Source organism: Gobio gobio (genome assembly GCF_949357685.1).
Source record: "Gobio gobio genome assembly, chromosome: 7".
In the NCBI taxonomy this organism is placed as follows: Eukaryota; Metazoa; Chordata; class Actinopteri; order Cypriniformes; family Gobionidae; genus Gobio; species Gobio gobio.
The window spans coordinates 26,526,479-26,553,075 of NC_137103.1; the positions used below are offsets into that span (position 1 = coordinate 26,526,479).

A 26,597-nucleotide genomic window follows, 5' to 3' on the forward strand; every position below is an offset into this window, starting at 1 on the left:
CCCGAATAAGAGCAGTAAACATGAGCAACATTCCTCAAACATACCTCGCCAAAACACAGCATTCTGTGAGAGAAAGTAGTTTCTGGCAGCTTCAAGTTTCTAACACACAACTGGGAAATCACCTAAAGCTCTTATCATCAGTAGACCACGTCAGCCTAGAGAGTTATGAGAATCGCTCAGCTGTGAGTATGTACACATCATTGCCTTACTTATGCACTCAAATCACTTATTGGCTCACAAATCACACAAACATTACCTCAGTGTAGGCGGGCTTTTCACACTACGCTTATCCCCAGGTTATTGTCGTGCTAAACCTCACTTTTTACCCCGGCTAAAGGAACGTTTCACAGTTCACACTTGTAATTATAAGCCAGTAAGCACTGCTGTTATCCCCGCATTGCGGTGCCAAATGTGCGCAATGTGAAACGATGCCGTGTTAGAATGTTACGACTAAATGCTTCGCAACCGACAGCCAAAAGTGTGCCTCACATTCATACATTTTGAACAGTCATTTAGCGTTTGATGGGAAAAATGTTAAATGGCAATGGAAAACTTGTCAATCGGAGTGAAGAAGAGACTATTTTGTTCTTACCTTTATTGTCTGAAAAGTTCCGAAAAACACTTGATAGTATGGTCGGCAATGTATAAATATGAGGACACACTATGCTAGAGCTTTTATATCAACAGGTACTCAACTCATCCAGTCAATGACACTAACACTTATGTAAATATGTACATTAACCCCAGGTAAATTATAAGCAGCGTGAAACGAGAATCAAGACAACCCAAGATTCTGTTTAGAATGACCCAGGTTTAAAGGGACAGTTCACACAAAAATTAAAATGTATTATTTCCTTACCCTCGAGTTGTTCCAAACCTAAGTTTCTTTCTTCTATCGGACACAAAATATGATATTTTGAAGAATGTTAAAGGGGTGGTAAAACACATTCTCTCGAAGGCTTGACTGTGTTTGTGGGGTGCACTGTAACATGTGTTCATGCTTCGTTTAAAAAAAAATTGCCTTATTTTTCATATATTTGACCTTTATTCTACACTGCTCTGTCCCTCCTTGTAAAACGGTCTGATGCTTTCCGGGTTGTATGAAGCCAGTCCCTCAAAAATACGCAGTGGGCTCTGATTGGTTAGCTGGCCCAGTGTGTTGTGATTCGCTAACCGCAGTGCACGTTGGAAACGTCACGCCCTTTACCGGAGGCTGTGCTTTGGTCAGTATTAGAAACAACGGCGTCAATAAAACCATATGAGCCCGAATCAGACCCAGAACATTTGAGTGAAGATGATCGAGCAGAACCTGTTCAGTCCTCAAGAGTAAAGACTGCAGATCTATAATGATCGCTACTGAATGGCACTTTAACTTTTGTATATTTAGTACGATTATAGACAAATATCTGTCGCAAGAACTAACCCAAAACGAACACTAAGCACTGGCTTTAACTAGTAAGTTAGCCAAATCACACACAGAACCATGTTTAGCAAGCCTGTAGATAAATAATACATAAAAGCTCTAATCAAAGAATCATTTACACTAATGTCAGGTTCGCTGTTGAGATTTTAACGTTAGTGTTTGTAATGTTAGGTGTTCGTCGGATAACGTTAAGTATGAATGAGCATTTAACAGACTGGTTTGCAGAACAACGCTGTCATCTGTTTACTTCCTTGCTACAACCTATTACAGGAAAACACATCGATGAAATATAAATCAGACTTACAGGTTGTGGCCCGTAAACAGCTTCTGTTTGTAAATCCAGCTTTAAGGACAAGCCGTTGTGCATATCCTGTATTGAACTCGCGAAGTTTGTGGAAGTTTGTGGAAGTTTGTGTTGTCCTCCGTGAAATGTGCAGCGCGCGCGTCGTGCATCCACGCAACGGCAGTGTTTTTTTCACGCAGCTGACGTTGTGCAAATCCGGCATTGAAATCGCGAAGACGGTGGATGTTTCCTCTGTTAGATGTGCTGCAGGGAGCCCTGCGCGCGCCTGATTCCCCGCTGACTCAAACACACGTGCAACATGCTGTATGTTAAACGCTCTGCAACGCACCCCCGTCCCAAGGAAGGCTGAACAGAGCAAGTGCCCCAGACCTGCAATCCGGATGAAAATAACAGCGTTTCCTCTGCATCGCGGCAACAACACTCCAGCCTACTAACCACAACAGCGCCGCGATACAAAATTGCCTCACCCCCCCTTATTTAATATTCTCGGAGGAGGGGTTTATGTAAATATTGAGCCTGTTGATGTCACCAACCCTGGAGGAATGTGTGTAGTCGCCTACTTGCCGTTTGCTGTAGTTCTTAGAAACTGATTTCTTTAAAAGCAAATATCTCCCTTTGCTTTAAACTTTGAACGTTGTAACTTTGCAGATGTTGTTTATGCTCAAGCAGCAACATTACACGTTAGCTAAAGTTAGAATAGTGAAATCGTGGTTTACCACCCCTTTAATGGACAAACAATTGATGGCCCCATTGACTTCCATAGAATAGAAAAAAATACTATGGAAGTCAATGGGGTCCAATCAACTGTTTGGTAACAGACAATCATCAAAATCTCTTGTGTTCATGAGAAGAAAGAAACTCATACAGGTTTGGAACAACTTGAGGGTGAGAAAATGAGGACAGGAACTATCCCTTTAACTATTTCAAGTGTGAAAAGCCCTTCTGAGTACAAACACTAATGGCTAGTGGGCATCATAACACACTCACACAGATATTTGTTTGGGAACCTCTTGATTAGGGTTTGTCTTTGTCTCTAGGTAAACACAGCCTCCCACTGCTGTTAACGGCATGACACCAGAGATACAGCCTGTGGGTTTACACCATAAACAACACTAGACCATTCTACACCCAATACACTCAACAAGCCTGTACAAGCAAGTTCACAAACTTTCACTCAGAACGTTGTAGGAGATTTATAACCGGACAGCTATGGCCTTATTTAGATATCTGGAACAGATGAGGAGTGATCTTATGTTGAGGAGGTATGGAAAAGTAATTTCTTTGCCTCAGCCTCTCTCAGTCACTCAAAGGTGTGAGCCAAAACTGTACAACGCAGTACAGAAATAAGACAATCTGTGGCATTGGAAACAGCCTGGGGCATTAGCTTTCGAAAGACACCAATCAAAAGCACAACACAGGAACATGCTGTGTTCATGTGTAATATGAACATGATGTGTATCATGATATTAAATTAAACTTGGCTTTTCACAAAACCATTGTCCTGTTTTGTTACATACTGGTGTCAAAATTCACCCATAGTTAACAGATATGTTTTCACGCAAACATCTTCACACACCATTAATTAGCAGGTCCATTAATCAGGGACACACAAACGATGACTCACTTTCCTTTGGCCTTGGACACAAATGGTGACAAACGTGTGGGGAAACCGGTCGACTCCTCTCCTCTCTGTCTCTGTACAGCTTGAGGCTCTGTCTCTAGACACATAAAAGACATGTGTCCCGATTCACACTCGCTTCAAACAAATACTTAACGTCAGCACACAAGTGAACATGCATTCAGACTCTATGATCAAAGTCAAAACTTTGCTCTGACAGGCTTTAAAAAAAGCATTACAACAAAATATTCCTGGTTATTTCTGCATGATTCACAAATGGAAGCGCTAAATGTTTGCTTTTATCAAAATACCTTTTCACCCATGAACCAATAAGATCATTGCAATTTTCATAATCCAATAAAATTACGACATATAAAATTAAGTCCCGTCGGACATTACTTACGGATAAATATTTAGTTTCACTCAGAAACGCATCAGAATGAGAAACACTTGTTTCACCCGCCAACCCGGTCAATGCAAGTAGATTTCAACAGTGGTGTGTAACAATATTCTACTCTTTTAACTCTTTCTACCACCAGCGTTTCCAAAAATGTCATGGCCCCCAGAATATTGTGTTGTGCATATATTTTAACATGCAATATATCAAAAGAAAGAACAGACCCTATGCTTTTAAACAAATGGTAAGTTACATAAAAAAAAGCAAAATTTGGAGCAAAAAGCTGAGAAAAATCGCGTTGTTGTCAAAGACTACATCTGTATCAGATTCAGGACGATGAGCAAAACACAGATGGGGTAGATTGAGTCCATCAACATCCCCAAAGCAGAGTCCTAACCACTTCCTGGGTCGACATTTCGGTAACATTAGGCCATTTTGATTTATATGCTCTTTATTGTTGTTGAACGCATAATTTTTTATATGCATCTGCTTACATGAGATCGCTTGTTTCAGCTCCTTTTTTTCCTGCGTTTTGATCTGGAGATTCTGTACTCGTTCAGGAGATGCGTAATAGCGCCCTCTACAGCATAACAATGATAACACGAAAAGCTGTAAAACATCATCAATGGCAGGGAAGCGTTTTCTCATAAAATACGAGCTAACTCATCAATGGCTGGGAAAGAGTTAAAAAGGCATCTGAAATAAACTAAGTGCAATAAACTTTTAAACTTCTGTTGCCAAAAATAGATTAGGCAACAGATGTGTATTATGTTGAACTAATGCCTGATATATTGTGACAAACGAACACTCAGACAGTAGCTCGCACATCACGTTAAGATCGCGCGCAGAAACGCAGTGTCAACGCTGTCCTGTGACTAAAGTAAAGTCACTAAAGTAGCTTAGAAACTCAACTGTTATAGCATATATTTTAATACCTCCGAAGTAAGTACAAACCACAGCTTCATAATGAATATAGAGACGGTATGAGAAATTCACACACACAAACACTCTCTCATTAATGCATTCAAATAAATGTAATGTAGGCCTACTGTGCTAATTTATCTGTATCTGATATACAACAAACAGAAATCTGCCCCATAGACAATAACTGCTGAAAGTGAACCGTTTCCTTTAAGTATTTTAAAATCACAAAGAAATGCACTTTCATTAGAAAAAAAAATCCACCTTTAATAGTAGAAAATATTTACAGTACAAACCTTATCAGTGAACTTACTCAAAAACCTTATGAGGGCAAAAAAAAAAAAAAAAAAGCACAATAATCGTTCATTAATCGTAATCGAGGTCAAATGTTCAATTAATCAAGGTTTTTATTTTTGGTCAAATCGTTACAGCCCTAGATAGACAAGTTAAAATTCTGACCAGTTAAAAGAATTATTTAAATCCATAGAAAGAGAACAGAGCCAAAAAACGAGAGAAAGTATAATGTGGCTGAACAAGCCAGTAGGATAAAGTTTCTCTTCTTAATTAACTTCATGCCCTGTGAACCTCCACGAGTTGAGCCGCAGGAGCAGCTCCTGTGCCCGGGCGTACCTCTCCTACCCCTCACCAACGTTTATTCCACTAAATTCCTTTCTTTCTTTGTTTAATTAATCCGTGCATGTGTTTCTTTGTTCCATCGCTCTTTTCTGCGTCTTTAGCTATTGTTCTGCTTGTTTCGTCACACTCATCCAAGTCTGATCCCTCTTTTCTTCATCTTTCTTCCCCCTCTTCATCACCGCATACTCCCTTTATAAACTTCTGCTTTTTCTACCTCCTCTCTTTCATGGTCTCTGCAGGCTTCCTCTTATCCTATGAGTGTTAAAGCGAATGGTGACCAAGTGCTCTGTAATGATGTGGCCTTCAGTTTACTCTCCATCACATCGACTAATTTACACTTGGTACGCACATCTGCCTCAGGTGACTCGAACAAAAAAAGAAAATAAATGATAACTAAATTAAAAGAAATTATTAAATAAATTAATATAAATAAAATAAATACATTAAAAAATAACTAAAAATAAATAATATAAACTCATCTATCTATCCATCCATCCATCCATCCTTCCATCTGTGCGTGCAACGAATACATAAAGCAAATATATACTTGATTTTTAACCACACACATGACATTTTAAGCTGAATTCCTCAGTTTCGTAAAAAAAATGTGACAAACTTTTAAAATTATGAATGTGTTTTAGGTAACTTTTCACTTTTCCAATTCACTGTTCACCTATACTTAGTCTCTCCATTTGTGATCTGCCCAAATAGATGTAAACCCCAAGTGTATACAGGGTCATGGCTGTTTTTCTACCATCGGGCCAAACCGTTCTCGTTGCTTAACTGTTCCATTCCGTGCCTATCCAGCCCAGTCAGTAAAGATATGGTTTCATTTTCCACTGTGGGGCTGAAAACGGAGCTCTGTAGAATGTAATACAAATGCGTCAGTCGTTGCATTGGTAACGCAAGAGTTGCGTAGAGATGTAAATAGCAACCACGCTATGGAGGATGATCAGAGCGCGCTTGACCAGCTACAGAGAAACTGGTAGCCAGACAACAGACAAGTGACCAATCCTGAGTAGTGGCGTCACCACACGCATTCTACCAGCATGTTCTGGGCCGAGAGCGGTTTGTAATCATGCCATGCCGAACCATGCTCAAGTGGAAATGTAACTAACCGCTTAATACCGTTCTTAGAACCATTTGGCCGAAGGTGGAAAAGTGGATTCTCATATATGCTTCAATGCCTCACATTTGTTAGGTTTCAGCTGAAAGACTGGTTTACGCCCACTCCTGCAGTCCCAGAGTATTTTACGACTGTGAGTGTCGGGCCTGCGATGGCTCAACCTCGCCGTTTAGCCGATTGCTTTGAGATAGACAACAAACAGTCCATCTCTTTCTGAAGGCTGCTGCGTGTGTGTGCGCGCGCGTGTGTGTCGTCTTTCAGCTGTGCTGCTCTACAGCAATCCGGGTCCATGACTGATTCTGTTGTTGAGCGCAGGACTGGGCTGCCCAGCTCCTGACTCGCTCTCAGAGCTGCAGCCAACTGCCAGGATCACTTCCTCCTTCCCAGCAGTTTAAGATTTCCAGCGGAGCAGGCTGGCTACACACAAACACGGCTCTGTTCAGCAGCTGTGGACGCTGCACAGGGGATTCTCTGCTGAGGAGGGGGGGGAGCATCTGTCTGCTCAGGCCTGCCAGGACATACACAGTGCGTGTGATACTCGCTTTCACACGCGTTTACAGATACACAAGCAGTTTGTCAGTCCAATTTAAAAGTTTGTGCCACAGATTTGGCATGCAAAGACAGGGTGAGGTTTGTAGAAAAGACGAGTCAAACCACACAGATTTATTTTCTCTCTTTCTGCACCCAGATGGGCAACACATCAGTACAGCATTCACTCAATGCAGGGAACCCTTACAAAACCATGGTAAACGCTTAATAACGCATTAAAATTCTGGCCAATAACTTGATAATTCGTTATGTTATTATGATGCATGGCTGATATTTAAATTCTATACGTTTCTGTCTAATTACATCAAAACAAAAAAATGTAACATCAATATCAACTGACAAATCAATCTGTAATACTGGTCAGTAACCGATATGGTACCAATATATTGTAATCTGGTCAAAATACCATAGTTACACTAAGAAAAAAGTAACTATAATAGTCATAACATTCTTTAAAATACTATGGGCTGAACACTGAAGTAACAAGGTATTTTGACAGAAAAAAAGGTACATTTTTGTAAGTGAAGCATGAGTGTGGTTTTCTAGATCAGTCTGCATTTGGGATGTGCATGTGTGAGGGTTGAAGTTACAGTAGGGCCCACGCTCAGAGTAGATTAACACAGAAACAAAAGGCTCTTTATAAACAGAGGGGCGCTGTGTTTGGACTCGCTTTGAAGCACAGGTCATGAGTGGAGGCCCTGGGTGTGTGATGTAACCCCAGTCAGCCAGTGGAAACTCAGGAGCAAAGTCACAGGAGTTTAGCAGACCAGGAAAAAAAAAAAAAGTCAAAAAATATGCAAAACGATGGTGGGAATGAAACGGACCCAAAGTGAAAAAACACAAACAACAACTCTCCTTTGACAGACGTCACAAGAGAAAAAAAATTGATGGGAAAACCCCAATTCTGCTATGTAAATTTCAGTATTTGTATTTCCTGCCCAAAAAATGTATTCCGAGGATCAAACATAATTTACAGTTATCATATGTGGCACTTGAGGAAAGAAACATTTAGAAAGGAAGACACAGCGACAGGAAATTATGTTCAAAATCATGACAAAAAGTACTGTGACACTTGGTTGTCAAACATGTGATGAAATCACACCTGTGGTTACTCTCCTAGGAAACTTGTGTGATGTCAGGAGAACTGACTTCATACGCTACCGTTTATAAGTTTATGGTCTTTCTTTGAAAGAAAGAAATTTTCAAGTTACCATTATTCAGCAAGTACGCATCAGAAATAGCAGTAAAGAAATGTATAATGTTACAAAGATTTCAATTTCAAATAAATGATGTTCTTCAGGTTTTCTAGTAATCAAGGAATCCTAAAAAAAAAATTCAGTTTCCACAAAAAATGTTGTACACTCATGGAGGCTGCCATGTTGAGATCACATGCCCTACTGTGTCATGCAACTTTAAAGATTATATTTGAAAAATATTATTGTTTCTTCATCAGAGAATACTGAAAATATGCATTATGGTTTCCAAAAGAATATTAAGCAGCACATATATTTTCAACATTGGTAAGAATAAAAAATGTTTCTTGAGCAGCAAATCAGTTTATTACAATGATTTCTGAAGGATCATGTGACACTAAAGACTAAAGTAATGATGCTGAAAATTCAGCTTTACCATCACATGAATACAATACATTTTAAAATATATTAAAATAGAAAACAGTTGTTTTAAATTTGTAATATTTCATATAATATATATATTTTTAAGTATTTAGATAAAATGCTCATCCAGCTTGCATGACAGGCTACTTAAAAAAAATCTTACCCCAAAGCTTTGAACAGTACATTCACAAAAAATATTTATAATAATGATATTAATTCACATTGTTAGTGAAAAAAAAAGTCTAACAATTTGATATCTAATGCGGGGACATTCAGACATTTTTGCGTGTTGCTAAAGTCTCGAAACACTTTTTGGGGCCACTGTACATTAAAACCCTGACAGAAGGCAGTTTCGGGTCCTCACTCGAGAGCTGAGCACTGTCTGGATAATCTGCCAGCTAAGCTTTTCTGTAACCCTATGAGTGCTCATACAGAGGGGAATACAAGTGGAGAATTCCCCTTGGACAGGCTGTTATTCGGTATTCACCTGTCTCTCTTTCAGCTAGACTGGAACACAAGGCCTGTTACTGAGAGAGTGCCAAATTTACCACAGGCTTTCTGAACATTGAACACCAGTGTTGGAAAATAGTTCAGATTTTTAGCCTGTCAGTGCGGAAGGGGATTATCATGACAAAAAGAACTTTCTTGTTAAAAAGTAACAAAGCTGGCAGGGCCACTGAGGTTTGTGGGCCGAGTGTGCGCACTGTTTTCGAATGGACCGCAGTAATGTAAGCACTTGTTAAAGGTTAATGCTTTTCTTCCGCAGGTACATGGTGTTGTAAACCTTACAAATGGAAATCCCCCTGGCAACAGCACAGATGTATCCCAGAGCATATTTTCCAGCCTAAAAATGTCTCTCACATCAGAAAAATCAGTGTGATTGCTTAAAGTATGTGAACATGGTCATGTTTTTTCACACTGGGGGAAGGAATCCACATGTGTACATGTATCTTCATAAATGGACAGCTCTCTGATTGTACATGCATTCCACACATATCAAAACAAAGCCAAGTCCAGTATCGGTGGTCTATAATGAAAGGATGCTCATGTAGACATGGGTTTTCTGAAGGAAAAGTGAGTGCCGTTTGCCCATGGGCATTTGGGCATTCAGTTGGCATGTTTCCAAGGTGTTCTGAGGGGTAGCTTTATCAAAGGAGCCCACCTACAATTCTCTGTTATTCTGAACTGTATAAATGGCTTGGGTCCCTCCTTCAAAAAAAAATTGTATATGAGATTTATTGCCAAAAAATAATTAAATAATTAAATAAATAAACTAATAAATTATTGGATTTATTGAAAAATGACATGACCTTAACACAGTGGGCAACTGGATATAACACAGCATAGTTTGAAATCAAGGGTTTAAATTTTCTTGCATGTCCAGTGACAGATTCTGCTCTTTTGTCCACAATCTTTGTCCACATATTTGTACCGAGAAAACGGCAAAGTGGAGCATGAGCAACGCGAACATCTCTTCCTCTTTAATACTAGTCACAGAATAAACATGAATGAACATTTGAAGGTATGTTGAAAGATACAGTACAACATACTGACACGTATCTCGTGTAATTGCTCAGTTTCAACCGCGGAAGACGTCAATAAAAAAAAGCTTAACTTTTTAATAAAAATGAAAAAAAGCATTTTTAGGTTTTGTTTTCTCCCTCCTGCTGTACCGAACCCGTACTGAACCGTCATTTTTGTGTCCTGTTACACCCCTATATAAAAACAAACATTAATACTTTTTTGTATACTGTATACTTTCTTTTTTTTATTTTATATATCTAATAATATATTAGACAGAACTGTTAAACAGAGACTGTAAACTAATGAAGAAAAAGAATGGGAACGAATGAATTTTTCCAAAGAAAAACAATTAGAAAGCAGCACGTAGAAAAGATAATAGTAATATATATACATTCATTTCCATAAATGGTCAGTACCATTTTATAAAAAGAAATGCTATCATATTTTTTTTTGTTTATTATTGATATTTAGCATATTATTAAGGTCAAATATTGTATTGAATTTAAGCCACCTCTAAAATGTCAATAAAAACACCCTTGTTTTCAATTTATTAACTGAAATGGTCTTATCATTTATTTGGTATAAGAGCCTGTCTGTTTTGCTAAAAACAAAGTTGTTTAATCAATTAAAAATCTGTTCGAAGATGTAGGTCAGCCTCTTGAGAAGCTTTATGATTCAGTTTATTATAACAATTTGCTAAGGCTGGCTAATAATATGGTTTCTGGCCCTAATCATGTCCTGCATAATGAGTTTGAATTACTACCATCAAAATGGAGGTACAGAGTTCCAAGATTCAACAAAGTGAGGCTGAAACACTCCTTTGTGTATCAGGCTATCTTAGAGTTGAATAAATCACTTAACCTGAAATGAAGAGTGTTGTGAAGGTGGATGTCAATGTTTAATGTATGTTGGTTGTTGTAAACATAGATACTGTTATGCAAAAAAATGTCATACTTGTCTGACAATGAAGTATTTTATCATATCATATATCATCATTTGGCAATGCGATTGCATTTTTTCTTCTTTATTATTTACGAAATTAAATCACTAACTGGACAATTACTAAGTTCTTCATGATTCCTAACCCTAAGTCACACTATTTGAAATATCAATCTTGTCCACTGCACATATGACGTGCCGAAGGGTTTGTTCAAAATCCTACTCTACCTATGAGCAACAGTAATAGTAATGCTGATGCTTGCCCTAGCAAGCACTACTAAAACTAGTATGACAATGTATATCCACACAAATGCCTCTCACATTTCTCCTGGTAAGCTTCAAAAATGAATAGTAACCTTTCGCCATCAGACACCCGGAGGGCCAGTCTATAACCATGAGAAATGTTTTTACGCAGTAAAAAAACATTCCCAATAAAAAAAGTTTCAGAAATTTCATTCCAAGGATTCGGCCTCTTCCCTAAGGGTGTGAACTGATGTAATTTCAACACTCATTTATCTTAAATGGGGAAGTTTTCAGGTCTGGCTTCTTGAGAACGCTTCTGAGCACAGCTTAGCATGCGTGTCTGATCAGGTTTCTTTATTATTGTAATTATGATGCGGCGTGGCAGAAGGCTCATGTAGAACTTGTCTCCATTTCCCCTCCCATGACTTTCTCAGAGTGTCTGACAAAGCATGAAACATAACCTACAGCACCAGATCTAGCAGCTTCAACACGTGTGCAGCGCGGTCCATAGAAGTACAAAACCGCTATTTTACAGAACAGAGTCTCACACTCCGCTGATCCTGTATTGGCTATAAATCTGTTACAGCTGGTGTATACAGATTCACACAGAGCACATTCGTGTGAGTGTGTGTGGCTGCATATTTCTCTGCTCCCCACAGGAGGCAGGGAGAGCAGCAAAGGGCTTCATTCCGTGTTGTTGTTTGGTCACTAGGTGTGAGCTCAGCTCCCTGGCAACTGACACCGTAGTACGGATCCAAGATCTGGTTATTTTGGCGCAATGGTCCAGGGAGAAAGAGCAAGCTCTGCAAATGTCGTCCAAATTCCACACTCGCCTCCAACTCACCAAGTTCCTTTTGCACTCATTGTGAGACCGGCACACTGCTGACAAAAAGAGCTGGGTGGAGGTCTGGAATCTCCAGAGGAAATACACACACACACACACACGTTTGTTTTTGTGAAATGTGAGGACATTCCATAGGCGTAATGGTTTTCATACCGTACAAACCGTATTTTCTATCCCCCTACACTGCCCCTGTCCCTAAACCTAACCCTCACAGGAGACTGTGCAGTTCACTTTCTGTGAAAAAAAACCTCATTCTGTGTGATTTATAAGCATTTTGAAAAGTGAGGACATGGGGAAGGTCCTCATATTTCACCCTCTTTTTGTAATACCTATGTCATTATACACATTTGTGTCCTGATATCACACACACACACACACACACACACACACACACACACACACACACACACACACACACACACACACACACACACACACACACACACACACACACACACACACACACACACACACACACACACACACACACACACACACACACACACACACACACACACACACACACACACACACACACACACACACACACACACACACACACACACACACACACACACACACACACACACACACACACACACACACACACACACACACACACACACACACACACACACACACACACACACACACACACACACACACACACACACACACACACACACACGAGAGAGGGTAAGATAAGACCCCAGAGAACCAGGGGGTTTAATCTGTGATGCTTTTTCTTATGATGCCGGGACTGGGTTTGATTGATCTAAATGAAACCATGCCTCTGACATCACTTCCTTTTTAATATACGCCTCCTCACTCATTATAGTAGACATATGTACAGTAAAACTCGAATCAATAAATCATTTGTCAAAATGCCAGCAACAAATAATTTTATGCAAAAATGTTGTTAGTGTTCAGATATGGCTCTGTGGTGCTTCTAGAAGAAAAATAAGCTGGAAAAACAGACAGCTTCAGGAAAGAATGTAGCTTGATGGTGGACGGTCTGCATTCACCAGAAATATGCCACAGTTTCCTCTCATCTCTCAACAAACCAGGGAGAGGCTTCCTACTTTTCTCTCTCTCTCTCTCTCTCTCTCTCTCTCTCTCTCTCTCTCTCTATCGTTCTCTACGGACTATCTTTGTATCCATAATAACTTTCACATTAAACTTCTCTCTTATTTTGTATAGCTGCGTTTTTCAGACAGTGTAAAATTAACATCTGTGTTTGGACTTGTGGAAAAACAACATTAAAATCCTACAGTAATGGATGTTAATAGCTGCTCGCAAACACAGGCAAGAGTGTGCATGTGAGAACACATCTGTGTGGCCTACGCACTCACCAACCCAGAGGCAAAAGAGTGACGATTTGTTTTGAGAGGTGTTTATTTTGCATATACCCATTAATAAAGTTTGTATTTGGTTTGGTGCGATTTTGGCTTTATTCTACTGGAAAACTATGAATTGTTTATTTGACCAGTATTTTGCTTAATATATTTTGCCTTAAAGGGATAGTTCACCCCAAAATGTAAATTGTGTTATCATTTACTCACCCTCATGTTGTTACAAACCTGCATGACGTTGTTTATTCTGTTGAATTTAAGTCCACACGGGCCAACAACATCAGCCTCCTACTGACTTTCATCATAGGGACCAAAACACACTCTTTTTTCAATATCTTCTTTTTGTGTTTCAGAAGAAAGAAAATCAAACAGATTTGGAACAACATGCGTAAGGGTGCGTAAACATGACAATGTTGATTTTTGAACAATTTCTTTTGGGAATCAGTAAGTGCACTACAGACCCACACCGGTTATACTGTATATGTGAAATGGGTAATAATAGGTGTTCAAAAGTTTGTGGTCGGTAAGATTTTCAAATGTCTCTGAAAAAGGTATTTTATGATATCAGATATACAGTGAAAACCGTAATACTGTGAAATATTACAATTTAAAATAGCTGTTTTTTATTTTAATATATTTTAAATGTAATTTATTCCTGTGATGGTAAAGCTGAATTATCAGCATTATTACTCCAGTCTTCAGTGTCACATGATCCTTCAGAAATCATTCTAATATGCACATTTGCTGCTCAAGAAACATTTCTTATTATTATCAGTTAAAAACAGTTGTGCTGCTTAATATTTATGCGGAAATTTTTTATCTTAACATAATAGCATTATATATTTATAAATTTACTGTCACTTTTGATCAATTTAATGCATTCTTGCTGAATAAAAGTTAAAGGGAAAGTTCACCCAAAAATTTAAATTAAAATTACCCCATGATTTACTCACCCTCAAGCTATCCTAAGTGTAAATTACATTCTTCTTTCAGACGAATACAATCGGAGTTATATTAATAAATGTCCTGGCTAATGCCAGCTTTATAAATGGACAATGATACACACAAAATGTGTAATAAAAGTAATCCATACGGCTCCAGGGGGTTAATAAAGGCCTTCTGAAGCGAAGTGACGCGTTTGTGTAAGAACAATATCCATATTTAACACGTTATAAGGTAAAATAGACCACCACACCGCCGTATTCAACTTACGAAAAAAACGTAACTGGCGGACATCATCCGTATGATGTCGGCCATTGCGTAAGCGTTTTGAACTGCGAGAGTCGTTACACTTTCTTCATTAGTTGAATATGGAAGGCGGCCTGGCGGATGCTAGATATTTGACTTTATAACATTTTAAACATGGATATTTTTCAAAATATGGATTTTTTTTATATAACTCAGATTGTATTTGTCTGAAAGAAGAAAGTCATATACATCTAGAATGGCTTGAGAGTGAGTAAACCAATGGGTAGCTTTCATATTTGAGTGAACTATCCCTTTAATTCCTTTCCAAAAAACAAAAAATATGGTAGGTGAATAATTGAAATGGTCTCCTATTTACGTCGGTGTTTCATGGCCAATTGAAGTGGGCAAGTGAACCAGTCTGCATGCTGATACTCAAAACGTCAGGCTACACGAGGCTCAGGTCGACTGTGTCTCACGGGTGCAGAGCGCATACAAAAGACATGTCTGTGGTGGTTTCATGGGTTTGTGTTTGCACAAAGCAAGTGTTTCTCAGGTGATTCATGCTGGTAGTTTGCAAAACACGCGTTTATGCAAGTAGGTATTTGGTGTCGGAGAGGTTGGAGCGGAAAGTTTTCAGGTTGAAGTGAATGGCTGATTGATAGGAGGTGTGTATGTGTGAGATGTTGGGTAATCCACAACTTATTACACAGGGTAATAACATCTTGTGTACAAGTGGGGCAGCTCACCTGGGTGGATTTGTCCCTCATGCAAGGGGCACAAGGTGCATGGTTGATGTCCCGGGGCCAGTGTCCAGACAGGTAAGGGGCTGTGAGCGCGTCCAAAGAAGAGGTGCGACGAATGCTACCGTTATTGCTGGTGGTACACCAAGACCCTGCCACAGGAAGTCTATGCTTGTCTGCAAGACAGCCAGAATACACAGAGGAGATAAAGAGGGGAAGGAAGGATGGGGAGGGGGAGACAGGGTTCGATTGAAAGATGGATGAAAATGAGACATGTGAGGAAGAACAAAACAGATGGGAGGGAAGCAGAAGAAGAACATAAGTTAGAGGCTGCATGTTATGAACACAATACATCACAGTAAGTGCTTAGAGAGCAGCCGTGTGTGTGTGTGATTACACCAGCTTGAGTGTAAATGTCCGCTGGGCTGATGGTGATGAATATTAAAACCTAGCAGATTGAGACAGAATTAGTCTGGTGTCCAGTAGCTCTTTTAATAAAGCTAAAGCTGATTAACTGCTCGACTGGCATGAAGGAAGCGGCCCGCGTGTCTTGACCTACATTTGATGGGTCTCCACAAGTAATTGCCCCCTTCACTATTATCCCTGTTCTCTTTTTCTCTTGTCCGTTCTTTCCAGCACACAATTGATGGCTTTCTCTCTTTCTCTTGTCAGTCTGAGTCTTTTAAAGACTATTCTTTTATGTATATTCACACTATTGAATACGCAGCGCAGACGTACAGTAAAAGAGTGCGGCCTGCTGCTTTGTGGCGCTTTGAAGAGATGACATCTGCGAGGGATTTTACACAGGAAGTACAGCATATGAGCCTTTCAGAAAGGATTTTAAGAAAGTCCCATTCTCTTTTGCACATAGGTGACATCAGTCTTTCTCTGTGTGTATGGGTGTGTTTGCTGTATCCAGGGAAGCAAATCAGAAGGGAACCATTAACTTTGTTTGCTTCCAATAGTCCAATGGGAATGTGAACACACACTTCAGTAACAAAACAACTACTACTCTTAACCGTTGGGTGGACTTTATGTTATTTTAAGACAAAACTACAGAAAACTCCCGTCTTACAAAAAGCAGAAGAGAGATCTTGCATTACACTTAAAACTTACAGAGCTGGCATGACTTTGTCTGTTGTACACATTGAAGAACGTGAGAGAGGATCTAAAGAGGAGGAACCTGTAAGGAATTTTGGGGGAAGTCATGCGACAAAGAGAGAGAGGAATTGGCTAGATAGATCAAGTTGCAGTCTCCACATGGTTTGTTTTTGCTCATTAGAAACTGAAGTGAATGTGCAAGGCCCCGAAACATCTTCACAACTCTATGCAATGTGAATGGAAAGGCTTCTAGCTAACCTAAGCTCAGATAAACAGGTTCATGAATTCTGAAATGCAAATCTGTCAGAACACAGATCATAATGCAACATGGTCTAGTGAGCATTAGCATACAGTAAATTGATGAGGTTTTCTAAAGTAGGGTTTCACTGTCAAGATAAAGTTTGAAAAGAATCTTAATTCGTTTTCTAAACTCTTGACATGTATATATCTAGTTACCTGAATAATAATTAGCAATAAATACTGATATTTATCTTTTACAGTTGATATCAATTATTTTTATGCTTCAGTAAAATTTTTCTATTTGAATATATTATTTTAAAATGACATTTATCCCTGTGCTAATGCTAAATGTTATTTATTTTCTTCAGTGTCACATGATCCTGGTTTTTGATCGAGAAACATTTCTTATTATCAATGTTGACAACAGTTGTACTGCTTAATATTTTTTGTTGAAACTGTGATGCATTTTTTTCAGGATTCTTTTATTAATAGAACGGTCAAAAGAACAGCATTTATTTGAAATAGAAATCTTTAGTAACATTATATATGTCTTTACTGTCACTTTTGATCAATTTAATGCTTCCTTCCTTTCTGAATAAAAGGACAATTTTTGAACGGTATCTAGAAAATATTAAATATTGGTTAAAAAAATATATAATATCAGTAAATATCAGTCACTATTTATAACAGATTAGGTTTACTGGCTTAGACAAAAAAACCCTTTGAGTACTGAGGTTTCACAGGAATGCACAGAAAATATGTACAACAGGACCACACACACCTGCACAATGCACAATGCAGTGGCCAAACGTTCACATCTGTGTTTGCGATCTTGCATAGTGTTTATTTCTGGTCTAAATGTGCACTGATCTACACCTAAATGACTGACAAATCTTTATGCATGTGTGTGTAATACTACATAATTACATACACATGCATGCATGCATGCACACACACAAGCACAATGTTATCTCATCTCTGATTGGCTCATATGAGGGATGCTATGATGCACTACTGAGCAGTGAATTCTCTTATCATCTCTGTCTATGCACACTAGGTTCTTGTGTTGTGTCTATCCTGCATCTAACTCAGCAGACTTTGCACACACACTGATAGCACACACAGCAGCCCATGAGCCACGTCCTTGGGAAATCTGTGCTCTTGACTTTTGTCTCCTGAGACCAGTGAATGTAACTAGACTAAAACAATAATAACAACGTCACAGCAATTCATCAACAGTACCATGCATACGCCTCCAGTTCAGTAAGTACAGATACAGATAATTATCTTGTTCTCAGAAACATCTCAACCCAAAGGATTATGATCCAAACACACCCTTGACCTTTAAACTAAATTAACAGGCAAACCTAAATTATATATAAAAACTGTACAGAAGACCTACATTTGATTTATTTGAATGAAAAAACAGCTACTAAATCGCATAAAAACAGTACAGACTTACATTTGATTAAATGACGTATAGTGCTTCCATTAATAAATTACCAAAAATTTAGAGCAGCAACAGAGCAACCACATAGAGCACCCTAGCAACGACCTAGTAACACGATTGTCATTTACAACTGAACTACACTGTTATGGTGTGTTCACTTTACAATTGTAATTCAGGTTTTCATTGTTCTTCTAGTCCAGACCAAAAAAAGAACATCCATTCAGTCCTGGTTCGATTGGTGTTCACTCTGTCATTTTTAACATCGCACCTAAAGATACAAAACAAAAACACAGCTTTTATGATGTAATAAATATCCTGACGCTTCCAAGCTTTATAATGGCAGTGACGGGGTCCATTGAGCTTAAAGCTCAAAAAAAAAAAAGGGCATCCATTCATCCTATCATAAGCGTACTCCACACAGCCCCGTGGGTTTAATAAAAGGCCTTCTGAAGTGAAGCGAAGAGTTTGTGTAAGAAAAATATCCCTATTTAGAACTTTATAAAATATCTAGCTTCCGCCAGACCGCCTTCCGTATTCAACTTATGGAGAAAGTGTAATGCCTCTCGCAGTTCAAAACGCTTACACAACGTTCCTGTGATACGTCGTATGAGTTGCGCTTTTTTCATAAGTTGAATATGGAAGGCGGCCTGGCAAAAGCTAGATATTTTAATTTATAAAGTTTTAAATATGGATATTTTTCTTACAAAACCCCATCGATTTGCTTCAGAAGGCTTTTATTAACCCCCTGGAGCCGTGTGGAGTAAATTTTTGATGGATGGATGCACTGTTTTGAGCTTCTAACTCAATGGACCCCATCACTGCCTTTATAAAGCTTGGAAGCGTCAGGATATTTATTAATATATAACTCCGATTGTGTTCACCAGAAAGAAGAAAGTCATACACACCTAGGATGGCTGGAGGGTGAGTAAATCATGGGCTAATTTTCATTTAATTGAACTACATCTACATCTCTAAAAAACATCTGTTTAAATGCTATAAGATGCCGTTCCTTGTGATCTCATTTCGTATTAAAGCCTGTATGGACCAGTGAAGAAATACTGATCTTCAAAAGACTCATTGTAGCTCTAAATGGACCAACCCAAGCAGAAGGAGAGGCCTGTAGCTGAAATAGAAGGGTTTAATAGTGACCTGACTCCTAATAGTTTGTGAGGACCGAGAGATCAGCCTGGTCTCGTCCCGGCCTGCCTGTACCATCCCTCTCTGTAAAGACTGGGAGTGTGCCCCGTAGAAACCCCCAGCCAGGAGCAAAAGAACAATGTCCGTATGGAGATCTTAAAAAGCACGAGCAGAGCTATTGAGAAACACATCAGCTTATGCAAACTTTAATGCAATGATGCGCTGCTTATGAGCAATGGTATCATTTAATCCTGAGAACCATGAACTGGATTGTTGAGAAATACATTTTAAGAAAAACACCTTCACACCTGGATACTGTAGAAAGAACATGATGTGCATGTCAGTGAAGTCAACTAGTTCTAGTTTTTTCTAAACTAGTTCTAGTTTTTTTGTTTTGTTTTGTGAAGTTCCTCTTACGGTCACTAGTCATACACATGAAGACGGATGTCTTTCGCCATTGCTTCTTGACTCACATTGCTTTTTTGAAACATCCTGTGTTTAATTAAATGTCCATTACCCATATTTTTGTACATTTTGCAATCATCGTACTATCACTAAAGAGACAGTTCACCCAAAAATAAAAATTCCATCATCATTTCCTCACCCTCATGTCATTCCAAACCCATAAGAGATTTGTTCATCTTTGAAACACATGAAGATATTTTTAAGGAAACCTGGGAGATTTCTGTTCCTCCTTTCAAGTCTATTCACCCAAAACTCTGTTCATTAGAACATTGTACAAGAAATCTATAAGAATAGAGCGGTTTATTAATCAAAGTCTTCTGAAGAGACATGATCACTTTATATGATTTCATTTAACAGATTTAGCACACATACATGGAGCACATCAAAAATGGTAAACAGAAGCTTTAAAAGTACTTGCTTGATGCGCGAAAACAAGTATCATTGATACTTGCGGAAGCTTGAACATACTTGAATGACACTTGAGAACGAACTTCATTGGTTCTTACCATAGACTGTAAAAAAAGATGGACGACGCTCCTTCACTCTCTTCCATTGAGAAAAGTGAAGCCGCCAATGTCCAAATATGGCGCTGACATTAGAGGATAGATACCATATTTAGAAATGATGTTCGGGTCGGGCTCTGTCACGTCAGCGCGATAAGGCATTGAACATTTTAAATTTAAAACATCTTATTATGTAGGTAGCCAATGGGCCTGTTTAACTTGATGCAAAGGTTTGTTTTTGTGATTAAAATAAATTTTCGCGGAAATTTGTTTATGTAGCTGCCTGTGACAACGTGCAACACGTGCGTGCATATTAGGCTACATGTTGTTTCAGCGCTGCTGGCAGGACCATCGAGCAGAGGAGGACAACCTTGAAGCCATCCACAGTTGATGCAATCCTTTTTCTGCATAATAACCTGGATTAGCCTAAATTTTGATGGCTCGATTATGTAAATAGATCCCATATTGCAGTTTAGTAGACCTTTGTTCATTTAATTTCAATTAGCTATTTAATTGGGCCCTGTGTTGATGTGTGCTTTGTTGCCCCATGTGCGCGCTGATGCGCTCATCTGTAAACATTTCAGAATTCCTTCCTACAGTTGCTTAATAAAAGCGGGCTTTCCACACAAACAAACGTACATGTGCCATTAGTATGAGAATTGTTTTTTAATTTTAAATGTTGGGCTCGGACATAAATATCTTAATGCCTGTTGGACTCGGGTCAGGTTCGGTTACTGCTCTGTCGGACGCGAGCCGGGCTCAGACAGAAAAATGCGTCCCGATCCGCACTCTAGCTGAAATCTTGCGCTGATTTGGGACCTGCGTCTGCGCAGTAAAGAGCAAGAAGTATGGCCGAAATATCAAAACCCCGCCCACACTCCCGCAGTATGTGTTAGTATAGTTTACTGCAGAATATCTCATGTCGGTGTGAAAAACAGTTATGGAAACGTAGAAATTAAAGCTAAAGCTCCAATCTCCTCCTAAAAATTCCAGATAAAAGTCCATTGGTGCCTCAGTGACAACTTGCTCAGAGAAGCTGTCAATCATGACGTCACACCCCCCGTTTTTATAGCATCAAATAACTAACTAAAAGCAAACTTATTTAAAAAAAAAAAAAAACACTTGAACTAACATCAGCGTAATAAAACTACCTAAAATGACAGAAACCATCTTTGGAAAAAAAAATTCTCTGAAGTGTAATTTGATTGTTTAGTTTGTCTCACGTCCCATTAGAATATATGGAGGGGGTGGGGTTTATGAGCTATACCAGGACCAGCCACCTGGGGGTGAACGAGACGCTTTGGCTTCACTTTTCAGGACGTGTGCGGCACACTTGGTTCTTATAGAAGCTCAAATGTGCAAGGAAAATTTCCCACCGGTTAATTGACGCGTGTCAACACCAGTAATACTGGTATCTCCGGGAGGGGGAGGGAGTGATGTTTGGGTTTTCCCTCTTTTGCACCTCACTTTTAAATCGAAAGTAAGAGCGAGAGTTTTCAGTCAATTCCTTTGAAGGTTGAGCTTCCATAGGAATTAGGGATGCACCGAACCCTAGGCTTGCACTATGCGCGCCCCGCTGGTCGAACGTAATGACGCCGCCGTTGAAAGTGAAAATGGAACTCATGAACAGAAAACGTGGCAGTATACTTTAAGTCAAAAGAAGGCGATTCAAGTTGAGCTACGCGTTCAATTTGCAATGCCGATTTGTCTCGTGATGACAAGGACCCTAAACAACAGCCGCTGTTAAAACATTTGCATATGAAACATCCGAGAGAATACGAGTTGTGCATGAAGGCATCTACAGACAGCAGCCAAAATGTATTTTATTTTATCGTGCAAACAGCCTATAGATCTATAGATCAGATAAAATATAAATAAAATTAATAAAATATATAGGCCTACACTAAATATTTTTCACTTAAATAATTACTACCAAATTAAGATGACAAAACGAAAATACACTGAATCCGTTAGCTTTGAAGAACCGGAAGGTAAATAGGTAGATAATATACTATATATCTTTACATATATACTATTCTCTTAAAACCATCATTTCGTTATTTTTACTAACCCAAATAATGACTCATCCGCTAGGTTGCACATAAGGGGGGAAAAATAGGTTCCTTCCACTTAAGAGTTGAGCTCTTTTTATTTTAATATATCTCTTTACATAAATACTATTTTCTACTTTAAAAAAAAATAACTTCGTTATTTTACTAACCCAGTTGTTTGTGTGTGAAGCTGTTTCACGTGAATATTACCACAGGAGTGAAGCACAAAGCTTTGTTTAGCCTAGAAAGGAAATAATGGTCAGAGAGCACTTTTTCATTCTGTTTCAGATCTGGATCTGGTCACTCGATTTTCCGTGAATTTGAACAATAGGCCTAGTCCATTTTATCCCAATGGACATGGAAATCTCGTTTCTTTTCCCAAATCTTCACTCACGTCGCACCCATGTTCGCAGGGGATTATAAACGTTTCTTCCTTTCGTTTGCTTATAATTAAGTCTATTATAACTATTCACATCCTTTACTGTGGGAAAGTATAAAAAACACTGTAAGACGAATACCTTTTTACTTCAAATTTTATTTAACACAGTTTGTTCTTGTTTTTAAACTTGGTAAGGCGCGTCAAGTTTGGTTTATTTGAATAGCGCATTTCACACACACCGGTGATTTTAGTTACGTTTTCTCTGGCAGTGAATAATCAAACATTGCCTAAATGTCTTGACCCTGTGGAAGATCAAATCTGCTCTTCAGACCTTTTACAACAAGTGTTGCTTTGCAACATAAGTAGAACATATGAAGACGAAGATATTCAAGAAGGTGTCTATTCAGTGTCCCATTCCTCTCAAAGCGCAGAGCGGTAGGCCTATATGACGCATCTTTGCGGGGAAATAGTATGAATCAAATATTTTTCTAATTAATATTTAATTTTCACATATTCTTGAGGTTACCATTATTTACTGAAAATCGTTTTTGTTTTATAGGCTGTGTTGTTTCACTGACGGAAGTGCTAAAATAAACACGCATGCTTATGGATGTTTCAGCCTCAAATGATTTCAAAATGTAGGCTATATATATCTGGCATAGACTACAGTATTTAAAATAGCACATATGCATTAGTTACATTCTCAATTTAATTTAAAGAGCAATCCCTGCTACGTTTTTAGTTTAAGTAATACTATAGAAGAGGATTAGTGTGTGTCGCACACAACAGACTCGCAACGGGGCGTTGCATCACGATGGTGGCGCTCCATCTTGATGTCGGCACAACCCTAGCGCGCGCCTCCTGTGCTCTCCATTGGGTTGTTCTTTGAAACGACAGAGGACGACTCGGGGTAATTTTTCTATAAACCATCATGAAATAGCGGCGAGAAGAACATACACAACAATGTTTACTTTAGTAAACTTGACCAAAACAGTTAATGGTCAATAGCATCCCTACATTGCTGTGGACGTTGTTAACTTCATTAATGTGTTTACTGTGATAATGGACTGCGGATGGGAGTAGGATTCGGTATTCGGTTTCGGATTCGGCCGAATCTTAACCAGTGGATTCGGTATTCGGCCAAACCCCAAAAAATCTGGTTTCGGTGCATCCCTAATAGGAATTAACTGGAAACACTTGCTCTGCGCCAATGTAATCCTTAGCAAATTTCACAATTAAAAGCACTGATTTTTCATACTGTATTTCATATTATAAATGTTGTGATGCCTAAAATCACAAAGCATTCAAACTATTCATTGCGTTTTATTTTTAGTTTATTTCGACAAAATATAGAAGATTAATATAGGCAATTTATCGATTATCTTCGTTACACAAAAATTCGTATTGTCTACTGTACCGGTATTAGCCAAAATATTAATAGAAGTACATCCACATCCCCTAAAATGTATCTAATCAGTGAAGCCTATCTAAGTCTGAATAATTCGACAGGTCGTTCAATCAAACCTGACTAGTCATATAGTAAATATATACTAAATTATAAAGTTTTGCACATGACTACATGAACTCTCTGACTGCCTTTCCCCAATTTTCTCCATTCTTTTCAGTTACTCTCGTGTGCTACAGCTTTCATGGGATCTTAGGAAAGTCTGGTGATCTGGAAAATTACTGGACATACCAGAGCGGAGTGTTTTTAGTGGGATACAGTGAAAAGGGGAGGCATGGCTCAGGAGACTGAAAACAGTAATCACAAGGGCATTCCAACAGGCATATGAATCGCTGACCCGAAGTGAAATGTGGACCCAAGATCAAGTTTCCTCTTGTTCAGACCGATCATGTCATTATTGGACTAAAAAAACAACAATGACACAGAAACATAACTAAGACATAAATATGACCTCAGAGTCTGTTTGAGGGAACTCCAAGAGAATCATGGGTAATTTACTAAAACAATGAAGCCTGGGTATTGGCCAAGGCCCAAGACACAAAGGATGACACTCCCAACCCAACTACCACTACTGTAACGGTGCCTTTCTCTCTTAGTGGTTTTAAGGCAGATAACCTCTTCTCAACCAGCAGTTACTTCTGAATAGAAGGCTGCTGTCAAAAACTGCAGCAGATTCGCTGTTGGCCTGCTGCCAAAAACGGAATTCAAGCAAGTAAAAAGCTGAAAATTATGTCAATGCTTTTTCTTAAAGGGTTAGTTCTCACAAAAATGAAATGTCTGTCATTATTTACTCACCCTCATGTCGTTCCAAACCGTAAGACCTTCTTTCATCAACGGAAGACAAATGAAGATATTTTTGATGAAATCTGAGAGCTCTCCATAGATAGCAATATAATGAACACTTTCAAGGCCCAGAAAGGTAGTAAAAATTTGTTCAAATAGTCCATGTGACTTGAGTGGTTCAACCTTAATTTTATGAAGCGTCGAGAATACTTTTTGCGTGCAAAAAACAAATGAAAATAACGACTTTATTCAACTATTTCTTCTCGTCTGTGTCAGTCTCCTTTGCAGTTTACATGCGTCGTGGTGCTCATGTAAACAGCTTTGGCCAATGGTAAGCCGGCATTCTGGCGTAGATCTGACGCAACTCTGTATTTACTACATCAACAGGAGACTGACACAGACGTGAAGAAATTGTAGAATAAAGTTTTTTTTGCCATTTGTTTTTTGATAAGTATTCTCGACGCTTCATAAGATTAAGGTTGAACCACTGGAGTCACATGGACTATTTTAATGATGTTTTTACTACTGGGCCTTGAAAGTGTTCATTAAATTGCTGTCTATGGAGGGATCAGAGAGCTCTCGGATTTCATCAAAAATATCTTCATTTGTGTTTTGAAGATGAACAAAGGTCTTATGGGTTTGGAACGACATAAGTGTGAATAATCAATGACAGAATTTTCATTTTTGGGTGAACTAACCCATTAAATCTAGTCCGGCTATCACCAGACCAAGCTCAATTTAAGATTGACCATTGGTCTGGGGAGTCTGCTATGTATTTTCTACTTCACAAGAGGAGTGATCAACTAGCATAAATGAAAAGACTCTGTACGCAATTGGATAGTCCTTCAACCAATCAGACCACAAGAGGCGTGATCAATGAGCAACGACCATCGCTTCTCTATCCGTCATCGTGTTAAACCCGCCAATAGCGCGCCAGGTGGATAAGGCAGTCTGTGATTGGTTCCCCGCAAAAGTGTAAGAGAAGCAGTAGAAATTTTTGTACAGGTTTCCAGACTGAGTTCCAGGGCAAAATCAAATCGCCAGCAGATCAGGCTGGGTTTACCCAGTCTACTTTAAATCTCCTTTTTGAGGAAATGTTATTTTCTGAAAAAAATTGTGGTACCGGTCACAACGCCAGTTCAAACGGTTACAGTAATCGAGATGCAGTACAACACTTGCTGGCAAACTGACCACAAAACAAACCTTTTAGATTCAAAAGGCCAAACCAGCGACTGGCCACCAAACATTTGCATTCTTCTTACCAGTCAGCAACAGAGAAAAGCCTCTGGAGCAGCAGCCACCTCAAACCACAGCGGCCAGACCGGCTCGCTCTCAGCACGGCTCCCCGCAAGCTATTTTATGAATGAGACATCTGAAATACTCTGCAGCAAACGCCAATGATTCCTATTGGCTGATGATATACACATATCACTATACGTTAGTTAGAATGCAAGTAGTCTGATCTGTCATGAAGCTTCAAGTCTTATCTATACTATAGGCTACATACATTATTACTTCTTCCACATTTTTACAATAATAAAGTAATTAAAGCTATGCCATCATGGAACACTAATATATGGGAAGCAGCTCACTCCAAAACTCT

General features: G+C 38.9%; 1 protein-coding gene across 1 annotated transcript in view; it reads right to left on the reverse strand.

Moving 5' to 3' along the window:
• Positions 1-26,597, reverse strand: part of fam117bb (family with sequence similarity 117 member Bb) — a 46,850-nt gene that overhangs the window by 18,207 nt on the left and 2,046 nt on the right. Inside the window, exon 2 of the mRNA XM_079821154.1 lies at positions 15,427-15,596. Coding sequence (XP_079677280.1) covers positions 15,427-15,596 — 170 coding nt within the window. The remainder of the gene's footprint in view (positions 1-15,426; positions 15,597-26,597) is intronic.